At 37.9% G+C, this 24,159-nt stretch overlaps 1 protein-coding gene across 1 annotated transcript in view; it reads left to right on the top strand.

Annotated features, from left to right (window-relative positions):
• The window catches only part of CFAP44 (cilia and flagella associated protein 44), a 139,594-nt gene that overhangs the window by 1,170 nt on the left and 114,265 nt on the right, over positions 1-24,159 (top strand). Inside the window, exons 2-6 of the mRNA XM_053565814.1 lie at positions 12,356-12,471; positions 17,026-17,163; positions 17,649-17,796; positions 19,952-20,114; positions 23,548-23,650. Coding sequence (XP_053421789.1) covers positions 12,375-12,471; positions 17,026-17,163; positions 17,649-17,796; positions 19,952-20,114; positions 23,548-23,650 — 649 coding nt within the window. The 5' untranslated portion in view covers positions 12,356-12,374. The remainder of the gene's footprint in view (positions 1-12,355; positions 12,472-17,025; positions 17,164-17,648; positions 17,797-19,951; positions 20,115-23,547; positions 23,651-24,159) is intronic.

Genomic DNA, 24,159 nt, shown 5'->3' with positions numbered 1-24,159 from the left:
TAGAGATGGGATACAATGAGAACCAGGATCATGTGACAGTAGAAATAGAAGGGAGAGGGTAAATTCCAAAGGCTTAAGAAGTGGACATTTAGTAAGTGGACTTGAAAGTCATTTGAATGAGATCAGTAAGGGAGAAGGTTCAAATAATGATAATAACACCTACCATGTAGGGTTTATTTTTTTTTAAGAATACATAGAATTTCTTAGAACTGTGCTTGACACATGTTAAATATTAAAAATATACAAGCTATTATTCTTTCCATAGTTGTCTTTCACAATGCAAAGTAAAAACTGAGAGGCTATTTTTATTTTGAGTCTTAACATGAAATGACTAGCTCCGGCACACTGCTTGGATTGAGTGTTTTGGTTTGTGAGAGTGAGGAACCCTGCACTCTGGTGAATGAATTAGGGTAATGTGTCCTTGGGGAACAGTGTCTGGCTTGCAGCCAGCCATCTTCTAGCAACAATGTGTAGTGTTGTTTTCTTTTTTGCTTCACTCTTCCTTAGTGTTGACTCTGTCAACCTAAGTAACAAATAGACAGGCTCTCTAAAAAAAAATAATGTTTATTCAGGAGTAGGCCATTGCAATGGGAAAATGGGTGCTGTGGCAAACTGTGTGTGTATTCAGGGAGCTAAGGAAGACAAAGGTTTTTTTTGTTGTTGTTTTGTTTTTTTGAGACAGAGTGTCACTATGTCACCCTTGGAAGAGTGCCATGGCGTCACAGCTCACAGCAACCTCAAACTCTTGGGCTTAAGCGATTCTCTTGCCTCAGCCTCCCAAGTATCTGGGACTACAGGCACCCGCCACAATGCTTAGCTATTTTTTTTTTTATTGTCTCTGTCCATATACATGTGTTTATTTGGTTTCCACTTTTTGCCTTCACAAAATTAAAAAGGCTTAAAATTTAATAATAACAATGTTTAAGATAAGGACTAGAAACAAAAACCTCATAAAGAATGAATGAAGATAAATACATTCAGAAAAGAAATCAGACGATTGCTGCAATGAAATATTGAGCAATAATAATAATAATGCAAAAAAAAGTAACATTCACATCGTCAGATAAGAGTATGTGTATCATAGAATGCTTTGACTCTGAGGTTCAGTATGGAGTCATCAGTTAACTTCTTATTATTTTTTTCCAAAGTCTCAAAAAATAGACAACTAATATTTATAAATAAAAATAAAAGATAATTTCAAAAAACAGATCGTGCCAAATCTTATAGACAATAGAAAAAGAAGAAATACTTCAAAATCATTCTACTTCCATCTAGATACACCTGATATTAAAATCAGAAAAAATATTATAAAGGGAAATTACAAACATATTTTACTTATAAATGAGGATGCACTATCCTAAACAACATATTAACAAATTGAATTAAAAATTAATGCTCAAGTAATATATTTTGGTCAAAATTAAATCCAATTTATGTGAGAATTAGTCACTATTTTCTTTTCTTTTATTCTTTTTCTTTCCCTTTCATTACCCCCTCCCTCCTTCTCTCTCTGTCTGCTTTCCCCTTCCCTCATGCCCCACTGTGTCATTAATTGTCATTAATTGTCCTCAGATCAAAGTTCAATACATAGGATCATGCTTCTCCATTCCTGTGATGCTTCACTAAGAATAATGTGTTCCACCTCCATCAAGGTTAATACAGATGCTGCAAAATCTCCATTTTTTTTAATGGCTGAGTAGTATTTCGTGGTATACATATACCACAGCTTGCCAGTCCATTCCTAGGTTGAGGGGCATTTAGGCTGTTTCTACATTTTAGCTATTGTAAATTGAGCTGTGATAAATAGTCTAGTACAAGTGTCTTTATAATAAAAGGTTTTCTTTCCTTCTGTATAGATGCCCAATAATGGGATTGCAGGGTCAAATGGGAGATCTAGGTTGAGTTCTTTGAGGTTTCTCCATACTTCCTTCCAAAAAGGTTGTATTAGTTTGCAGTCTCACCAGCAGTGTAAAAGTGTTCCCTTCTCTCCACATCCACACCAGAATCTGCAGTTTTGAGATTTCGTGATATGGACCATTCTCGCTGGGTTTAGCTGGTTTCTCAGGGTGGCTTTAATTTGCATTTCTCTAATAATTAGGGATGTTGAGCATTTTTTCATGTGTTTGTTAACCATTCATCTGTCTTCTTTAGAGAATGTTCTGTTCATCTCTCTTCCCCATTGATGTATGGGATGGTTGGTTTTTTTCTTGTGGATTAATTTAAGTTCTGTATTGATCATAGTTATTAAGCTTTTGTCTGATTCAAAATATGCAAATATCCTTTCCCATTGGGTATGTTGTCTATTTGCTTTGGTTGTTGTCTCCTTAGCTGTACAGAAGCTTTTCAGTTCAATTAAATCCCATTTGTTTATTATTGCTGTTGTTGCTATTGCTATGGCAGTCTTCTTCATAAAGTCTTTCCCCAGGCTAATATCTTCCAGTGTTTTTCCTCTGCTTTCTTTGAGGATTTTTATCGTTTCATGCCTTAAATTTAAGTCCTTTATCCATCTTGATCAATTTTTGTGAATGGAGAAAGATGCGGGTCCAGTTTCAATCTTGTACATGTGGATATCCAGTTCTCCCAGCACCATTTATTGAATAGGGAGTCTTTCCCCCAGTGGACGTTCTTGTTAGGTTTAGGGAAGATTAGGTGGTTGTAAGTTGTTGGTTTCATTTCCTGGTTTTCTATTGGATTCCAAATGTCTATGTCTCTATTTTTGTGCCAGTACCATGCTGTCTTGACCACTATGGCCTTGTAGTGCAGCCTAAAATCTAGTATGGTGATACCCTCAGCCTTGTTTTTATTACTAAGAACTGCTTTAGCTATATGTTTTTTTTTCTGGTTCCATACAAAATGCAGAATCATTTTTTCCAAGTCTTGAAAGTAGGATGTTGGTATTTTAATAGGGATGGCATTGAATCAGTAGATTGCTCTGTCAAGTATAGACATTTTAACAATGTTGATTCTTCCCAGCCATGAGCATGGTATGTTCTTCCATTTGTTGAAGTCGTCTGCTATTTACTTTCTTAGGGTTTCATAATTTTCTTTATAGAGGTCCTTCACCTCTTTTGTTAGGTATATTCCTAAGTATTTCATTTTCTTTGGGGCTATGGTGAAGGGAGTTGTGTCCTTAATTAACCTCTCTTCTTGGCTGCTGTTGGCGTATACAAAGGCAACTGACTTATGGACATTGATTTTCTATCCTGAGATATTACTGTATTTTTTGATGACTTCCAAGAGTCTTGTGATTGAGTCTTTAGGGTTCTCTAAGTATAAGATCATCAGCAAAAAGGGAGAGTTTGACCTCCTGTGCTCCCGTTTGGATGCCCTTTATTTCCTTGTCTTGCCTAATTATATTGGCTAGAACTTCCAGCACTATGTTGAATAGTAATGGTGACAGAGAACAACCTTGTCTGGTTCCAGTTCTAAGTGGAAAAGCTTTCAGTTTAACTCCATTCAGTAAAATATTAGCTGTGGGTTTGTCATGATAGCTTCAATTAGTTTCAGAAATGTGCCACCTATGCCTAAACTCTTCAGCATTCTTAATTAGAAAAGGATGCTGGATTTTATCGAATGTTTTTTCTGCATCTATTGAGAGGATCATATGGGCTTTGTTTTTGCTTCTGTTGACATGGTGAATAACGTTTATGGATTTACGTATATTAAACCAGCCTTGCATCCCTGGGATAAAACCTACTTGATCATGATGTATGACTTTTTTGAGGATAAGCTATAATCTATTGGCTAGAATTTTGTTGAGAATTTTTGCATCTATATTCATTAGTGAAATTGGTCTAAAGTTCTTTTTAATTGGGTCTTTTCCTGGTTTTGATATCAGGGTGATGTTTGCTTCATTGAATGTGTTGAGGCAGATTCCTTCCTCCTCAATTTTTTGGAATAATTCAGGAATAAGCTCTTCTTTAAAGGTTTGATAGAATTCTGGTCTGAAGCCATCTGGACCAGGGCATTTTTTTTGTTGTTGGGAGATTTTTAATTGTTTCTTTGATCTCATTGCTTGAAATTGGTCTGTTCAGGAGATCTGTTTCATCTGGGCTGAGTCTAGGGAGAGCGTGTGATTCTAAATATCGATCCATTTCCTTCACATTGTCAAATTTCTGGGCATTAAGTTTCTCATAGTATTCAGAGATAATCTGTTATATCTCAGTGGTATCAGTTGTTATTCCCCTTTTATGATTTCTGATTGAAGTTACTAGAGATTTTACTTTTTTATTTCTAGTTAATCTGGCTAAAGGTTTATCTATTTTATGTATTTATTTTTAAAAAACCAACTCTTTGTTTAATTTATTTTCTGTATGATTCTTTTGTTTTCAATTTCATTAATCTCTGATTCAATTTTGGATATTTCTTTCCTTATGCTGGGTTTAGGCTTAGATTGTTCTTCTTTTTCCAACTCCATAAGATGGCTTGTGAGTTTGTTGATGTGCTCTCCCTCTGTTTTTCGGATGTAGGCTTCTAAAGTGATAAATTTTCCTCTCAGGACTGCTTTTGCTGTATCCCACAGGTATTGGTAGCTTGTGTCTTCATTGTTGTTATACTCAAGGAAGTTAATGATTTCCTTTTTTATTTCTTCCTGGACTCAACTGTCATTCAGCATAAGGTTGTTTAACTTCCATGCCTTTGTGTGGAATTGAACATTTTTGTTGGAGTTGAGTTCCACCTTTAGTGCCTTGTGGTCTGAGAAGATACAAGGTAAAATTTCAATTCTTTTGATTCTGTTGAGGTTTGTTTTGTGTCCTAGGATATGATCAATTTTGGAGAATGTTTCATGGGATGATAAGAAGAATGTATATTTTTTATCTTTGGGATGGAGTGTTGTATATACGTCTATCAAGCACAGTTGTTTTAGGATCTCATTTAAATCTCTAATATCTTTGTTTAATTTCTGTTTAGAGGATCTGTCCAGCTCTGTAAGAGGAGTGTTAAAGTCCCCTGTTACCATGGTGTTATAGGATATCATATTGCTCAGACCGAGAAAGGTCTGTTTCAAGAATCTGGGAGCATTTAAATTGGGTGCATAAACATTTAGAATTGAAATGTCTTCTTGTTGTATGTTTCCCTTGACCAATATGAAGTGACTATCATTGTCTTTTTTGACTTTAGTTGCTTTAAATCCACATGTATCTGAAAATAAGATTGCAACCCTTCTTTTCTTCTGAATTCGGTTTGCCTGAAAAATTGACTTCTAACCCTTAACTCTGAGTTTTAATTTGTCTTTTGATGTGAAGTGGTGTTTCCTGCAGACAGCAGATAGATGGCTTGTGTTTTTGTAATCCAATCAGCCAGTCTATGCCTCTTCAGTGGGGAATTCAAGCCATTGACATTTATTGAGATAATTGGTAAGTGTGGTAACATTCTCTTCATCTTATTTTGTGAAAGTCCATTGCTTAGTTTTGTCTTTCGCATCATTGTGGAAACTAGGTTCTGTCCTTTAATTTTTGGGTGTATACTTTGCTGAACGTCCTTTGTAATGGTCAGTGTGTAGAACAGGTGTTTCAGTGAGGGACCACGTGAGGGAACAGCAGCTTTGCCGCTGATGCAAGCTTGCTCATGTAATGTTTTGGAAAACAAGAAGCAGGCTACATCTCAGATTGGTAAGTAGCAAATGAGCTTTATTTGGGACCACCTTATATAGTCAAGCAGTCACGAACACTCCATTAATCTATAATCAAAGAATTTTCCTTCTAAACAATTCTTAGCTAACTTTAACTTTGCTTAAGGACATCAATTCTAAAAATCAATAATATCTATTCAAAACATCCTTCTTACATTATTTATGGACATGCTTCAACTATCTATAAAAATCAGAAACTTGGGGGGATAATCAGGATTTCCATGTGCCCATTGAGATTTAACAGATAGGCTTTATGATTTTGTTTATCCACAGAGCTTGAAGCTATATAGCTGTTAAGACAATGTTTTTCGCACATCATCAACCTCTGGGTTGTATCTCCAGCAGGCAGGCTCTCAACCTGTGACCTTATCTAGGCTTAACAATTGCATCATAAAGCCACTGCGAATGGAATTTTATTTTCCTATTTTGCAGGCCCTATATGCTGATGGAGGCAGCTGGCTTAGAGCTACTGTGTTTTACTGTGTTAGTAAAAACCTGTCAACTCGCTTTTCCCTGCCTCAGTGGCACACATGTGGAAATTTATCCCACAAACAGGTTGAAATATTCCCTGTAAAGCTGGTCTTGTTGTGGCAAATTTCCTCAATGTTTGCATATCAGTAAAAGATTTGATTTCTCCATCAATTTTAAAGCTTAGCTTAGCTTAGCAGGATATAAAATTCTGGGTTAGAAATTGTTATGTTTAAGTAGTTTAAAGATAGATGACCATTGTCTTCTGGCTTGAAAAGTTTCATTAGAGAAGTCTTCTGTCACCCTGATGGATTTGCCCCTGTAGGTCAGTTGGTGCTTATTCCTGGAAGCTTGCAAAATCTTTTATTTTGTCTTGACTTTAGATAGATTCATCACAATGTGTCTTGGAGAAGCTCTATTTGAATTGAGGCGACCAGAGGAACTGATATCCCTCTGAAAGGAGTATGTCAGAATGTGTTTGGTGATATTTGGGAAATTTTCATTTATAATATACTCTAGAATGGTTTCCACTCCTTTGAGGCATTCTTCTTCCCCTTCTAGGATACCTATAACTTGAATGTTTGAATGCTTCATAAAGTCCCATAATTCTGTTAGTGAACGTTCTGCTTTCTCTTTTTTTCTGCCTCTTTAATATCTGAGTTATCTCAAGAGCTTTATCCTCTACCTGAGATTCTTTTTTCTGCATGATCTAATCTGTTATTGATACTTTTATTGCATCTTTAAGTTTCCTAATTGTTTCAGTTCCTTCAGCTCTGCTATATCCTTTCTATATTCTTCATATTGTTCATCTCTTATTTGATTGTTTTTGAATTTCCTTTTGGTTATTTTCCCTTTCTAAGCAATTTCCTTCATTTTTTAAAATTGTTTTCCACTTTCTCAGCAATTTCCTTCATTGTTTTCATCATCTGTATTTTAAATTCCCCTTCTGTCATTTCTAACATTTCTTTAAGGTGGAATCCTCTGCAGTAGCTACCTCATGGTCCCTTGAAGGGGTTTCTCTGGACTGGTATTTCATGTTGCCAGGATTTTTCTGCTGATTCTTCTTCATGAGTGCTTTCTTGTATCTGTTTTGTTGCCCTAATTTTCCTTTCACTTCCTCTTGCTCTTTAAGTTACTGTGCCTCTAAAGTTTTAATGAGTCCTTTTGGTATGGGACCAGAAAGATAAGAAGATTGAAGAGCAAGAAGGGAAAAAAGATTTTAAAAAGAAAGAAAAAAAGAGAAAGAAGAAGGGGTGAGTAAAATGAAATAATTGACAAAAAAGAAGAAAGGCACCAAAAGAAGTAGACAGGAGTAATATAGCTGTATAGTAGGGTACTTAGACACAATCTTAAAAACCCCACCCTCTGGGGGTGCTGGGTTGGGTGGTTCCCTTGAGGTCAAGAGCTCTTTGCCAGCCTGATCACACACAGCATCTCACCTCTACCAGGTAGAGAGGAAAGACAAAAGTACTATAAATCAAACCGAAACAAACAAAAACAATTAATAAAATTGGGGGAAAAACAAATAATAGGGGCATAAACACTGGCAAAAATGAAATTCTAATTATTGAAGAAGGCAAAAATGGAAGATTGTATTTAAAGTAGAAAGTGAAGAAAAAAGAACAAAATGAAAAAGAAGAAAAATGTCTAGGAAAAATGTTAAAAGTAAGAAAAAAAAAAACCCAAAACAACAACAACAAAAAAACCCAGTATATATATCTTGCTGAATATTTTCTGGGCAACAGGTGATCTCTTTGGTATGAGATGTTAATCACAATGTTGATACAGCTGTACGAGATGGAGACTGGAGGCCTCTGCTGATTTCTCAGACCCCACAGCTTGGGAGGCCAAATGTCTCCTCAGCCCCGCTTAAAAGACACTCCAAACTATGAACCTTGGCTAACCAGAAGCTTTTCAAGTAAAGTATTTTCTGGCTGGGATCTCTCCTGGTGTGGCTGCCCGCTTTTCCAGTGTGCCAAAACCTGTCTCGCTCTATGTTCCTGAGGGCCAAGGCTGTTAATCTGCCAAACACATAGATTTCTGCATGTTTCAGTCACTGCCTGTGGGCAGCTCAGTCACTAGATTACTCGCCAAGGTCTCCCAGCTGATCCCCATGCTGCAACCTGCAGCTGTGTGGGCAGCCCACAGCTGAACAATATTAGTTCCTTTCTGACTCAGGGGCTCAGTCCGGGGGCCCCAGACAACGCCCAAAGTCGTCCACACACCTGCCCAAGATCTCCCAAGGTAGTTTAATCGAGTGCCCAAGTCCAAAAAAACCAAAACAGCCTACAGGTAAGGTTTTTCCTGCTTGCAGTCTCGCTGTTGCTATGGCTACAGCTGCGGGCAGCCTCCCACGGAACAAACGCATCTACCATTTGCCAGTTTTCCACCGCTTTTGTCCTCCTTGTGGGGTCCAGAAGTCTCTTGCTGACTCCCTGTGTCACCAAAGGGAAATTTCTGGGCAGAACCCACCAGCCAGAGATGCCTGGAATCTTTTTTCTCCAATCTCACTGTGCCCAGTTGCACAGAAGCTGTTACTCGGCTGCCATCTTGCTTCTGGCCATGCCCAGATATTTTTTCGGTTGTAGTTGTCATTGTTGTTTGGCAGGCCCAGGCTGTGTTTGAACCTGCCAGCTCCAGTGTATGTGGTTGGCACCCTAGCTGCTGAGCTACAGGTGCCAAGCCAGGAAGACAAAGGTTTTAAAAGGAAAAATAAGGAGGATTTCATAATTGTTTTGAGATAATTATCCTTGGCTACAAAGATCAGCAACAAGGATGATGCTTGTTTGAGGTTGGGCAGACAGTTGTTGGGCAGATGTCCTTGTAAAAGTATTTTTTGTGTGTAAGTTTGTGATGGCCTTTGAACAAGACTATACTTTTTGCAGAGTCTTTTGGCATAGTTTTGTTATCAGGCATATAAGCATGAGAACCCTCTCTTCGTAGCCTTCCTCTACTCTATCTGTCAGGGTTATTTTCTAACACTAGTGATTCCATTCTGATTCTGATAACTTTCACAACTCAGAATTGAGCAGTCTGCCTAATGAGTTGGTATAGAGCAGTCATCCTCAAACTTTTTAAACAGAGGGCCAATTCACTGTCCCTCAGACTGCTGGAGGGCTGGACTATAGTTTAAAAAAAAAAACAAAACTATGAACAAATTCCTATGCACACTGCACATATCTTATTTTGAAGTAAAAAGACAAAATGGGAACAAAGACAATCACACCGCCTCATGTGGCCCGCAGGCTGCAGTTTGAGGACCCCTGGTGTAGAGGAATGGACACCATGCTTACAAGGACAGTTACTGATTCTTATCACATTAAAAGGAAATGCTGAGAACAGGACAGTCTCCTGGCAAGCCTTGAGACGTTTTGTGACTTGGGGCAATCCCCCAAGTAACTCAGTTTTCCAGAATGAGATAAAATCGGTCACTGGTTAGTAAGCATGTGTTAAACATTGATGCTTGGTACTTCTTCATGGGGGTTGTGGGGAAAGAACACTTGAGGAAAGAACATGTGAGGGAAGAGCACGTGGCAATCCTTGCAGATGCAGCCCTTGTATGAAATTATTTTAACTGTCCACATCTGTTGTCCATGTAATTACCTTTACTCTCCACACTTGTTGTGTATAACCTTAATAAAAGCCATTGTGGAGGGGGCTCTTGGCTATCTTGCACTTAAGGTTAGCCCGCCTCCTGCAAGCTTGTACTTCTCATCCATGTCACGCCTGTTCTTTCCTGTAGCGACCCAGACCAGACCAGGGCGGTGGGGGTCATGACAAGTTGGTTAAAAGAATCCACTATAGGCTGGATCAAAAAGCCTGAATCTAATGAAATGAGATTTATGATACTCCTGCAAGTAGACTCTCAAATCTAGATAGTTGAGTTAAGATAGGACATGATTTAGCTTTTTTCCTGTTGGAACCATGGAGGGTGTTGAAGAGAAGAAAAAGAACGTTCCTGCTGTGCCAGAAAGCCTTAAGAAAAAGTGAAGGATTTTGCAGAGCTGAAGATTAAGTGCTTGAGAAAGAAGTTTGCCCAAAGATACTTTGAAAGGCAAGGAGGAAGCTTATCTATGAAAAAGCTAAGCATTATCACAAGGAATAAAAGGCTGATGTACAGAACTGAGATTTGAATGGCTAGGAAGGCGAGAAAAGCTGGCAACTTCTATATACCCGTGGAACCCAAACTGGCATTTGCGGATCAGAGGTGTTAGTGGTGTGAGTGCAGAGATCCGAAGGGTGTTGCAGCTTCTTTGCCTTTACCCGATCTTCAGAGGAACCTTTGTTAAGCTCAGGCTGTAATTAACATGCTGAGGATTGTAGAACCATGTATTGTGGGGGGGTACCCAAACCCCAAGTTAGTAAATGAACTTACACAAGTGTGAATTGATTTTCTGGCAGCCCTGGACACTTACTATGTCCTGGAGGACCAATTCTTGGAGGTGGTTTGCTCAGATGCTAGTAGTTGGAGCAGAGGGGCAGAGGTGTGGGCAGGTCCTCAGGCTCCCAAGCAGCTGGTGTGATGTGGAAGTAGCAGCAGTGGAGTTATGCTGGTGTTACTGGTAGCTGCAATGGATTTGGCAGGCTAGTCTCCAGTGTCCCTCTTCAGCTGGGCAGAACTTCAGCCCAAGGCTGGGGAGCTTCTGGGCTTCAAACTCCTGAAATGGTACTCTGTGACTAGAGAGGGTGGGGCCCTTCCCACAGGCTGTGCTATACTCCACAATTGTGTGGAGTATAGTTCACTTGAGGCTTGGTTCTACAGCAACCAGCTACAGGATGGTGGGCACTGTTCCAGATACATGCTGGAAAGCCTGGTTTCCAACCCTCTCCAGCCAGGCACAGACCACAGCTGTGTCCATTAGTACAATCTCAGCTAAAGGGTGGGGTACAGCTGAGTATCATACTCTGACAACAGTGGCTTGGACTTGCATCTGGAAAAGTTGGGGTCCCAGGCAGGCAGTGTGGGCAAGAAACTGAAAAATGTCTGCTCACATTGAGTCTCAACAGCAGCCGGCAGCCTGGGGGTGGAGACCTTCCCAGGACTGCTTCTGAGTGCTTGGGTTCCTCAATCCCTCCTCAGAACTGCATGGTGGCTGCAGACAAGCCTGAAGTTCTCTGGTATCTAGGCTTTCAGAATGCCTGGCTCAAGCTGCTCTAGGCTCAAATGCTTCTGGGGTTATGTGTGGGTTCCCTTTTGAGAGCAATCTCTGTGCAATCTCCAAGCAGCTCCCTATGTTAGGCCTGAGATTTGTGTGAATTAGGGAGTTCTCTTGTAGTGGAGATCATAAAAGCTCTTCTTGGAGTGTGGAGCCCTGGGGGCCTCTGTCTTACTGTTTCGGTGGATCCGGGAGCTTCTCCTGGCTCTTAGCCATGCCTTGGCTGAGCAAGTTGCCCTGAACCCTCTCTTTACCTACTTTTGGTGCTTCCCATTGTTTCCCTGGTGAATCCTAGCATTCTCTTCTAGATGATCTATTTGAAATATGAGAATCTGCTTACTATGCTTGTTCCTCTCCATGGAGGAGGCACATACTGCCTGTGTCTAGTTGGCCATCTTGATCCTATCTTCACCGGCCAACTCTTAATCATCATTGTGTCTCAAATACCTCTTCTTTAACTGCCAAGCATGGCTTAGACTTCTTGCTCTACATGCCCGCAGCACCCTATTTTTCCTTTTGATAGTACTAATTATATTTTAATTACTTCTGCAATATTTATTTTTCTGAATGTTTTTTAAAAGTTTGGGGCCATATTTTTCTTGTTCAGTATTATAATTTAGTCTCTAACATTAGACTTGCTACTTGTGTGTGACTTGTACAGATATTTAAAAAAATTAGACTTGATACATAATAGGTGTGCTCGATAAATATTTTTAAATTGAAATTGATTAGTAACATGAAGGGACTTTGATAATGTGAAGAGGAAGAGTGAGGGATGGACCAAAGAAAAGATGGCAAAAGGTTAATTTAGTGGTGGAGCATTTGAGGAAAAGATAGATTTGGGTGGTGCATTTGTTTCACTGTAGAAAACCAGAGTGCATCACAATGACCAGTTTGCCTGCAGAAAGGGAATCTATGATTATAATTTCTTTTTCAGAGGTTTCTGAGGACGATTGCACCCTTCTACTGATGGGTGACCTTGGATCCCGTGCAAATATAGGAGTATCAACACATGTAGTATTTGTCACCTGTGGCATTCGTTAGGGGTAATATCTATTCCTTTCTATTTTATAGCATCATACTTCCTTCTCTATCTCAGTTTGTCACTTACAGACAAAATGAAGGAACCAGATGATCAGGACACTGGGGAGAAATCAGATAAATCAAAGAGTGATGGGAAGCAGTCTCTGAAGTCTTCTAAATCGGAATCAAGATGTAAGTAAAGATAAAGTGTACATATTTTTATTACTAAGTTTAGGTGTCACAGGGGTCCTCAAACTGTGTCCCGTGGGCCACATGAGGCAGTGTGATTGTATTCCCGTTTTTTTTACTTCAAAATAAGATATGTACAGTGTGCATAGGAATTTGTTCATAGTTTCTTTTTTAAACTATAGTCTGGCCCTCCAACGGTCTGAGGAACAGTGAACTGGACCCCTGTTTAAAAAGTTTGAGGACCTCTGAAACTATCAATCAATTTTTAAGGTAGACCGAAAAGGGCACAATCTCATAAAATATATCTCTCATACTCCCTTTTCTCAGAGAACTACAGGAAAATGAGCTCCACAAAAATGATGGTGTTGACTAAGAATACAGATTATATGAGGTCCAGGAAGTAGGAGATTCAAGATAAGAGAAAGGCAAAGGGAATGTGCAGGATGACACCTGGGCAGCCATCCAGAGGACAAATAGGGAAGGAGAGTTCTAACCTCCGAGAAAGGCTAAAATGTTACGGGACAGATTGTCAGGTGCTGTGGAAAACTGAATTGAGTGCAGTTTTACAGAACTGTGATAAGATTTGAGATGCTTCATCATGGGATTCCAGAAAGTAAGAGAAGTGAGAATTAATGACAATTATTAATTTTAGGAAAAGGATGTTGTTCAAAAAGGAAATAGAATAAAACAATACATTCTTAACTTAGAAGTGAGCAATATTAAACCCTATACTAAAATAAGTAAATAGTCTTTACTATAGGTATGTAGTGGTCTAACAATATTTGGAGGGTTGGTAATTTCTATTGCAAGTGGTAACTGAGATTTAAAATTCTTATCTCCCCATAACAAACTAAAAGTGATCAACCTAAAGAGAGCAGAGTATCCATATTATATAGGAATATGGAGGTACATATCAGAAATTACATATTAAAAGCTAAAAGTGACAACTTCTGGAGAGATGGAGAAAGTTTTTAAGCAGGGAGTAAATAGTACCTGGGTAGTTTTAAAATAGCACCACTTGACTTTCAAAAATCATGGGCATGTACTTCATCAGTAAAAATAAAAATACCCTTCTAAAAAGTAAAAAAAGGTTAAATAAAATAATTTTTAATGAGTTCACATGTGAATTGTGAAACAAATTGTTTACTGGATTAACTCCATTACAAAACTTGAAGTTCCTTTAGATCAGACTCTGTGTTTGAATCATTTATCTCCAGCTCCTGACACACAGAGGTTCCTATCACTTCTTTGTTGAGGATCACCAATCTGTACATCTGGTCTAGGTTTCTTCTGTAAAGTCTACGAGGTCTTTAATGGATGTTTCTGATACGATGTAGTGGAGAAAGAGCTGGACTTTGGTTTTGAGTACATAGAGGTGCTTGATCTTGGAAAATTGACTACACCTTTTTGAGCCTCAATTTTCTCACCCATTAAAATAGTAATTGTAACTCACTTGGAAATTGAATTTGGTAACATTGAGTAGACTACAATAGAAGAGACAGTGAGAATTTTGTAACCAGGATTTTTAAAGGATAGCTGGCTCTTTCTGACTGGGCATAGTCATGTTAGGTTTTTTAGCAGAATCTTGGCTTTTTCAGGATCTAATTTTAAATATAATTTCAGAAATTTACTTTTGACTATTTACCTAAAGGAGATCAATTCGTAAACACGACTGGCATTAAATTATTTTAATGTTTCAGATATGTCTTGTGAATCCTCAGTTTTTCCATGTTATCTTCTCTTGTTTGGACTCTTGCAACATAGATTTCTACTTCAGTTTCTCCGGTCAGGACTCCCTCTACACTACCACTAAAGTTACCTTTCCAAAATATATGACTATATTGCTTTCCTCAAAACCTTTTGCTTTTTCCTCCCTTGTTTTTTTCCTTTTCCACTTTTCTGTACTCCCCACATTTGTGACACAGGGTTGTCCGCTTTTTGATTTCCAGTCTTTGGTGGTGTTTTCCTGGATGCTACTCTCAGCTTTCCAGGGATGGATTTAATGATAACGACCCTTTGTCACGTACCACCTCAGGACCTCCCTTTCCCACATCAGGCCTTTTTTTAGGGGCAGGTCTTCTCAAGGGTGGCCTTTCACTGTGCCCAGCTTATCACTATTTCACACATCCTGGGTCTCAGGATCCTCAGTGATAACATGAAATAATTTGCTGGCACACTGAACCTCCTCTTCCTGGTACTCTGTGAAGAAGTCTCTGTCCTGGTTTAGCCCCGCAGGTGATAACTGCATTCCCCCCCATAAAGACCTTGCTTTTCTCTCATACTTATAACATTATAACATGTCTGAGCAAATTTTTATCCTTAGGATTCTCATGCAGAATGAATAAAATTCCTGGTTTTTCACCTAAGCGGAGGTTATAATGGACTCTTGTACATTTCTTTTTGATTGTCAAGAGTGTGGGCCTAACTCTGTAGAATCTATTTTCATACCTAATATTAAACATTTATATCCTTGTTCTTTTATTTCTTTATTTGTCTAACTATCAGTTTATAAATATTGTTGACCTTTTCAAAGAATAAAATTTTGGCTTTGCTAATTTTCTCTATTGCTTGTTGGCTTTCTATTTCATTCAGTCTTGCTCTTATTTTTATTATTTCTATTATTTTTTTATTATTTCCTTCCTTCTATTTACTTTGCATTTTCTTTGGGTTTCTTTTATTAGTTTCTTGAGGTGAAACTAAGGCTTATTGATTTTTTTTTTGTCTTCTTTTCTTATATATGTATTGAAGATTATAAATTTTCCTCTAAGCACTTCCTTAGCTAAAGCCCACAAATTTTATAAGTTGTATTTTAATTATAAATGTATTCTAACAAGGTGGGGGAAGGAGGGAGCAGATAGAGGGGAGGAGGAAGGGACATGGAAAGTTATGGTATATGGCACACCTCTTGAGGGTAGGGCACAATTATAGGAGGGACTTTACCTAATAAATGTAATCAGTGTATCCTAATTCTTTGTACCCTCAATGAATCCCAAATAAAAAAAATTTTCTAATTTTCTTTGTTGACTTCTCCTTGACCCATACATTATTTTTAATACGTTGTTTAATTTCCAAATATTTGGAGGTTTTCTCCAAGAATCTTATTGTTTTTGGTTTCTAATTCACTTGTGTTGTGTTCAGAGTACATACACATTCCATGTGATTTAAGTCATTTTAAATGAATTGAAACTGGTCTTATGTTCCAGCAGGTGATCCGTCTTGTTAAATGACTCGGTATGTTTGAATGTGTACTCCATATTGGTAGGTGTAGTGTTTTATAAATATCAGATCGGGGTAGTTGATAGTGGTATTCAGATCATTTATATCTTTACTACATATTTATACCAGAAAGAGCTGGGGTATTATTGAAGAGTAGCTCTCTAAGGCCCTGCTATGTGTTTTGCCCACTTAGGTACCAGGATTAATTTGTTTCCATCCAAATACATGAATTTCAAGGAACTCTGTCCTGTTGTTCAGCTAATTGGTTTGGCCCAGCTTTTTTGTCTTAATCACGTAAATCTTCAGCCTTTTTCCTAATCTTTTAGTCTCCTCTCAAATATATCTACTAGGTAGCTCTGGTATCTAGTAGTAGCACACTTATTATTTTTTCTTATTCTTTTGAAAGCCCTAAATTTCACCTGCTTGGCATTGTATTTCTTAATCATATGCATGTTTGGACTTGATTTGAATGTTGATTTACACCTGAAGGCATTCTAGTCCCATTCCAATTCTCTCTCCTGCCTAGATTGTCCTGGAGTCAATACTCTAATTTATTCTCTTATTCTAAGAGAAATAATCATACTCAGAGATGGTTATTCTTCAATAAGCACTATTTGTCTCTGACATAACAGGTACTTTATAAAAGTTGATAAAATAAAATTAAATTTAAATTATGGGCATACTAATCTCTTTTTTTTCCTTTATCTTTTACTTCCCTGTAAGTAAGCAGTGATAGGAAATAGACTGGAAATAAAGTGAAAATGGAGATTAACTGACAGAAAAGACCTTTTCATTATGTAAGGTTACAAGACTGACCAAATGAAATGATTCTTCTAGAAATTTTTGAGTATGTATTAAAATTGATTAAATTTAGCAACAAACAAATTAGAAGTTTTAGCTAGTTTGGGAATAAGAAAATACTAAAATCAAAATTTAGAAATTATTAAATTATTTTAATAGTTCTTTTTTTATTGTTTGAGATTCATCGAGAGTACAAAGAATTAGGTTACACTTATTGTGGTTGTTAGGTAAAGTCCCTCTTATAATTGTGTCCCATCCCCAAAAGGTGTGCCTTAGACCATAACCCCCCAATTCCCGCCCCGCCTCCCCATTCCTCATTCCCCTACTCCCTCCCCTTGTCTTAGATCATCTATTGCCTTCATATTAGAATTGAGTACATTGGATTCTTGCTTCTGTATTCTTGTGATGCTTTACTAAGAAGAATGTGTTCCACCTCCATCCAGGTTAATACAAAAGATGTAAGGTCTCCATCTTTCTTAATGGATGAATAGTATTCCATGGTATACATATACCACAGCTAATTATAATTATTTTTAATAGCTCTTATGAAAGAAGATACCACAGATGAAACATTAACTGAAGGTGAAGAATCATATTTAGAAGAAGAAAAGACAGATTTGGAACATGTGGAAGGAAGTTCAAGTTCATTTCAGGATGATGATTTGGAAACCACTAGAGGTAAGTAGTGTTAGTTTTCTATCTGGTAATAGTCACTGTTTTAAAGATCAATTGAATGGTTGTAAATTCATAGAAAGAAAAATTTGCAGAATGTGTAGGAATGATAAAAGGAAAAGTATTGCACATATTTTGGTAGGGTAATTTAGCAGCCCTGAAGTTGTATTCCATGTCTGACAATCAGGTATAGAACTCTCAGACTTGGTCTTTTGGGTGTTGAGAGGGTCTGAGGAAAGCCCTACCCTAGATGGGTGATTGTTTTCCAGCTCTCCCTTGGAAATGACTGGGAGTTGCTCTTTGCCAGAGCTCAGCATCTTCCTGGCAGGCATGTTGGTCCTTACTCCCATGTGCATGGTGGATGGCATCCTGTGTTCGGGCAGTTGCAATACTTACGGCTGGAGTATTGCAGGCTGCGCACATTTCTCCTACCTTGGGAAATACAATTTTGGATTCCCACTCTTCTTAGTTAAAATATTTTAATTTCTTAGTCTCTCAGGAAACCCCAGCTGTGGAAGAGGAAGGAGAGGAAGTCAAGAAGAAAATTTCAGAGAGCTTCTACTATGATTATATGGAGCTTGTGTCAATACCTTTTGTGACTCCTGATTCCAACATACCACTGGATCTTCTCTCACTTGTGTATCCACTCTAGCTAAATTTGGGTATTTTAGTTTGGGTATTTTAGTTTCTTAGGTAAGGGGTTGGCAAACTACAACCCATGGACCAGATCTGCCCTCCCACTTGTTTTTGCAGGTAAGTTTTACTGTAGTAGAGATGCTTTCATCTGTTACAGAGTTAAGGAGTTGTGACAGAGACCACCTGGCCTACATAGCCTACGATATTTACTACCTGCCCTTTGTAGAAAAACTGGCTAACCCCTATCTTAGGTAATTCTAAGAATATTGGCCCTTAGAGAATTTGAGATAGAAATGTATGATTTTTTTTTGAGGCAGAGTCTTACTATGTCACCCTCGGTAGAGTACTATGGCGTCATAGCTCACAGCAACCTCCAATTCTTGGGCTTAAGCGATTTCTCTTGCCTCAGCCTCCCAAGTAGCTGGGACTACAGGTGCCTGCCACAATGCTTGGCTATTTATTTTTTGTTGTTGTTGCAGTTATCATTGCTGTTTAGCTGGCTTGGGTGGGTTCGAACCTGCCAGCCTTGGTGCGTGTGGCTGGCACCATAACCACTGTGCTATGGGTGCTGAGCCAGAAATGTATGACCTTAATTGAAACTAAATTTTTGTTTGATGCCAAATAATAAAGAGAAATGATACTTTTTGGGCTATCTTTTGTACAAGTGGAAAAGGCTGCAGTTCATGAGACATGAAGTGAAGTAGACCAGAAGGCCTCTATTCCCATTTACCACCTCTGCCAGCCTGGCCTTCCTTTGCCAAAGCCTGTCCGGGTAAAACATTGATTTCCTTTCTTGACGCACTGATGTTGCCATTGTCAGGCATTGGTACTTTCACATCACATGTTAGGTGAGTTTTCAGAGAAGTGACCATGAGGAAATAGGGCACAAAAGAGGATATTTTAATGGGCCTGGAGAATAAGAGTCTGTGAAGATATATAAAAATGAGGATAACTGACAAGGAGATTTAGTGTTTGTTCTCGCTTGATGATGCTGGGTTTGTGAAGCCGATAGTTGGAATATGGTTTCATACTCCATGTCCAGAAATTTGACAGTGCAGAAGAAATAGACCAATACCTGGAATCATACCCTCTCCCTAGACTTAACCAACGAGAAATAGATCTCTTGAACAGACCAATAGCAAGCACTGAGATTGAAGAAACAATAAAAAAATCTTCCAACAAAAAAATGCCCTGGACCAAAACATTGAGAGGAAGGAATCTTGTTCCTAACTTAAGATATTTTTTTACCTCTATTTTGAATCAGTATGATTTTTCTCTATAACATAAACACACACTTTCCTACACATGCATAGGTACATGAACAAACTCAGAAATGTCTATGAACTACGTGTATATTTCTATACTACAAATTACTTGGTCAATTTCCATAATTCATATAAATTAAATTTTAATTATATTTATGTGAATGTATTACAGTAGTCACATGTTATTAAATGGTATTTTAGCATTTCCCAAGCGTGTCAGAATTTTAAACATCTTGTATTTCAGTGTCAAGGAAGAGGCTTATGTAATACTTTTACTATGGTCATTCAACAAACTTAATAGGCACTGTGAATCCTAAGATGATGAAGATATGCACTTTCTCCCATGTTATGCTTTGTGATTTAGTTGTAGTGGGAGCGAGAAATGTGAAATTATTTAGGTGACAGCTGTACTGTCTGTGATACTCAAATTTAATAACAGTTTTACTCTTATTTATCATTACAAAAATAATGTGCTTTCAGGATTTCCCTAGGAAAATTGAATGTTAATTATGAGGATTTTTATCTAATTTAAAAACAAAATTGTTACTAATACACAAAAATTTTATTTTATTTTATTTTTTATTATTAAATCATAGCTGTGTACATCAATGCGATCATGGGGCCCCATACACTGCTTTTATAGACCGTTTGACACATTTTCATCACACTGGTTAACATAGCCTTCCTGGCATTTTCTTAGTTATTGTGTTAAGACATTTACATTCTACATTTACCAAGTTTCACATACACAAAAAATTTATGAGTAAAATTCAACTACTTCAACCTCAAATCTTTAAAAGTATGCGTTTTAAAAATACATTTATTTCATCACTTTTCCAATCCCTAGGATTTTTTTTTTTTTTTCACTTCTTTCCTTAGCAACTTTCCCACAGGCATTCTTTCGGTTATGACTGCAGAAAGCGGGCCAACCTGCAACTTTTGGACAACAATACGGCACTTTATGTAGCTGGGAACCAACTGATCCTTCTGAATTTGAAAACCAAGGAACAGAATTACCTGCAAAGTAGCAGTGGTGAAGGAATTGGTGTCATTGGGGTATGCATTTAGGAAAAAAATAAACCATTATTTTAATTATTCTATGGACCACCAATAGTGGTTGTTAGGTGCTAACACTAGGCATGGTATTGTGGAGTCACATGAGATGCACAACCATCTATATTCTACTTTAAATTCAGGCACTACAGCCATTACATTTACTGACATTGCTTCCATGCAATCGTATAATATTATCCCATTTTGTATATAAGGAAACGGGGGCTTCTAGAGGTGGAGTGATTTACCCACCATAATCATGCAGGTCTTTTCACAGTCAGATTAGAAGTAGAGGTGAGTAAGAAGTTTTATAGAGTCTTGATCTGAGGACTGAAGCAGGCATATGTCAATGGGAACAGAGAAGGGAGGAAAATATGAGACCTATAGATAGGATGTAGAGAGAGAGAGATTGTGGAAACAGTATATGGTGAGATGTATGGAATGATAGTATCAGGTTTGTTTCTTTCTTGATCATATATCTCTATATAGCATGTGTACATATTAAAAGTCCCTGTCCTCAGAGAGTTTGTAATAAGACTAATAAGTTCAGCAAGAATTTATTATGTAATTCTGTGTGTCTAAAACTATATAGAACGTACAGTGGGGGATATAAATGAAGATTTTATGACTTCTATGAATTCAAGGAATTAAAAATTCATCTAAAGAGAGACAAGTCCTATTTAAAAAAAGAAAAACAAAAAACTAGACACACAAGGACCTGATAGTATGGAGATGGCTATGGGTAAATATGTATAGGCCCAATGTGAAGGTCATGGGTTTGTGGAGAGAAGGCAGTCAGCGGCCATGAGGTGTCGGCAGCGCTGAAGCCCACGATCAGCAGAGGACTAAGAAACATTGAATTATCACACATTTAGCAATTCGTGACAAGTTAATAGTACATTTTTCTATTTTATTATAAAACAATTTGATTTAAAGACAGTAGTCAAAGGTGTAGTGTGGTTAGGAATGCTGCTCCTCATTCCCCTGGATGTTGAGCAGCTTGTCCACCAGGGCTTTTCTCTCTGTGTGCTGGAGCTGCTGCTGTCTGGCGTGACAGGCGTCCCTCCTCCACTGTCCACATGAACTCATCTTTTTTGAAACCATTATCCAGTTGAAGATGATAAATACTTCTGCAAGGCTATGAGAAACCTGTAAGAAATGTGTTTTGGGCCTATACATTACCTTCCAGAAAGATAGGGTAAATCTCTATGTTGAGTGTAAAGAAAATGACTTACCAATTCTAGGTCTTCTCTAGAAATAAGACACCCAAACAACCCCACAGCAGCCTCCAATGTCAGAAGACAGAAATTTTACTTACTGTAGATAAGACCTGGAAAGGTAAAAGGTTGTCTTAAATCGCCATTCACATTTCTATAACCACATATGCTACACAATATTTCTTTGTAAATGAGGATCTGCACAGATTAGAGTTTTTTGTTTGTTTTTGAGACAGAGTCTCCCTGTGTTGCCCTTGGTAGAGTGTTGTGGCATCACAACTCACAGCAACCTCAAACTCTTGAGCTTAAGTGATTCTCTTGCCTCGGCTTCCCTAGTAGCTGGGACTACAAGCACCCACCACACTGCCCGGCTATTTTTTGTTGCAGCTGTCATTGTTGTCTAGCTGGCCCGGGCTGCTTTCAAACCTGCCACCCTTGGTGTATGTGGCTGGTGCCATAACCACTGTGCTACAGGGGCTGAGCCCAGATTAAAGTTTTAATCTGTTTCCCCTTGCCCTCTGAGATCCACTGTTTCTTAGTTCCATTTACTCCATTGCTCCAACACCTGGCTTCAACCCTATCACTCATAGTACACTATGGCCTCTATGACAGCAGACAGGTTATTTGAACTCTCTGTGCCTCAGTTTATTCATCAAAAAATTGGGAATAATGTTATCTAAGCTTACAAAGTTGATGTGAAATTTAATGGAATTAATTAGATCAGATAGAACTTAGATCTTAGAACTTAGGTCACTGTCTGGCACATAGTAAACACTTACTAAACATTACTAGGTGTTTCAGGGTTACCATTATCTGAGTGTCCCTTCTGTAACCCTTCTGTAACCTTCACTCAAGTTGAAGTGATGGAGATGTATTTGAATGGAAGGATAAGAGGCAGCTTACCAGAAGGAAGGAAGTCTTTGGCCCTAAAGTGGAAGGAAGAAAAACAGCTACATTATCATGGGTACAAACATTTATAAGCTATATCTGAGAACCAAGCTCCTTTTTCTTAGGTATATAACCAAGAGTTACAAAATAGTATCTGAAAGTAGAATTTTGTGAGTGCAATGTGTTTTAAATTATTTTTATTTTTACTTTTTATTTCATTTATGTATATTTTTTGAGACAGAGTCTCAAGCTGTCACCCTGGGTGGAGTGCCATGGTATCACAGCTCACAGGAACCTTAAACTCTTGGGCCAAAGCGATTCTCTTGCCTCAGCCTCCCAAGCAGGTGGGACTACAGGCACCCGCCACAATGCCTGGCTATTTTTTGGTTGTAGTTGTCATTGTTGTTTGGTGGCCTGGTCTGGATTCGAACACACCAGCTCTGGTGTATGTGGCTGGTGCCCTAGCTGCTTGAGCTATAGGTGCCGAGCCAATAGCTTATTTTTATAACAGCCTTTGGCTGTTTTTTGGCTGCCTATTTATTCTTCCTTATTTTTGGCTTACCAGTGAACAAAAATAACAGAAATGAATATAGGATTCTACTCAACTTTTATAGTTGCCATGTGAAATTCTGACACAAATAGTTTATTAGGAGAATATTTTACTATATTTTTCTGTGTCTGGCTTGGAAATACTATATCTTTCTCACTTCTAAAAAGTTTACATACACTTATGTTAAGTTTCTCCAAAGTGAATTTTTTTTTTTTTAAATTGGGATGTTACCTACTCTGGAAACATGGATTCCATATATTCCATATATTTTTATATACAAAATTTAGACTATATTCAAGGTAAATAATTCATCTCATTTAGTGCTTCTCAAAGCAAGGGTCTAAACCAGTAACATCAACATCACCTTGGAACTTGTTAGAAATGCAAATTCTGATTTTATAGGTGAGTTCTAGCCAGACCTGTTAAATTAGAAATTTGGGGGTAGGGCCTGCAATCTGTGTTTTAATAAGCCCTGCAAAAGATTCAGATGTACAATAATGATTGAGAACCATTACTCTAACTGTTCTAATGGCAATTAAAAAGTTGCAGAGTTAGAAATGACTGTCTTAATAAAAATAAACTTAAAATGATTGTTCTTCTAGTTTTTAGTTTAAATCATATCCATCATCAAGTTTTTATCAGATACTCATTTTTGAGTTTTCTATTGAAGTAGAGCCCAACAAACAAAATAGGAAATAATGGATTCTAACTACTGAATGAATGGAAATGTTTATATTGAAATCTTTCTTTTGATATTTTAGTGAGATTTTATTTTTTGTAGGTTCATCCACATAAAACTCACTTTGCAGTAGCTGAAAAAGGAAGTTTTCCAAAGATTATCATCTATGAATACCCTTCTCTGAGGCCCTACAGGATCCTTCGAGGTGAGTCCAAAAGGACTTTAGAAATCTTTAGATAGTCTATGTTCAAGGTTAGCAACATTCTGAAGAAGACATGATGTTATCGAATCAGTCAGAATTCTCCAGAGAAACAGCTCTAGTGGAAGATACAAAATAAATTAGTTAAATGGAATTGGCTTCTGCAAATGTAGGAACTGGTAAATCTGAACTTTGTTGAGCAGGCTAGCAGTCTGGAAATTCTTTTATTATTATTATTATTTTTTATAGGATCATAGCCAGTCCCACAGATAAAGCATGCACCTCCAGCCAGCAGACTGTAACCATGGCCTTGTCTGGAAGTTCGTGAGAAGGAGTTAACGCTATAGTCTTCAGGCAGAATTTCTTCTTTCTCAAGGAAACTTCAGTTTTACTTTGACGGCTTTTCTTTTTTTTTAAATTTCAGACTAATATAAGGGTACATAGGATTAGGTTACATTGTTTGTATTTGTTAGGTAAAGTCCCAGTTGAGCCCTTCACCCAGGAGGTGTGCTATA

This window comes from Nycticebus coucang, chromosome 16, assembly GCF_027406575.1.
Source record: "Nycticebus coucang isolate mNycCou1 chromosome 16, mNycCou1.pri, whole genome shotgun sequence".
NCBI lineage: Eukaryota > Metazoa > Chordata > Mammalia > Primates > Lorisidae > Nycticebus > Nycticebus coucang.
This window is presented reverse-complemented; position numbering and strand designations above follow the sequence as displayed.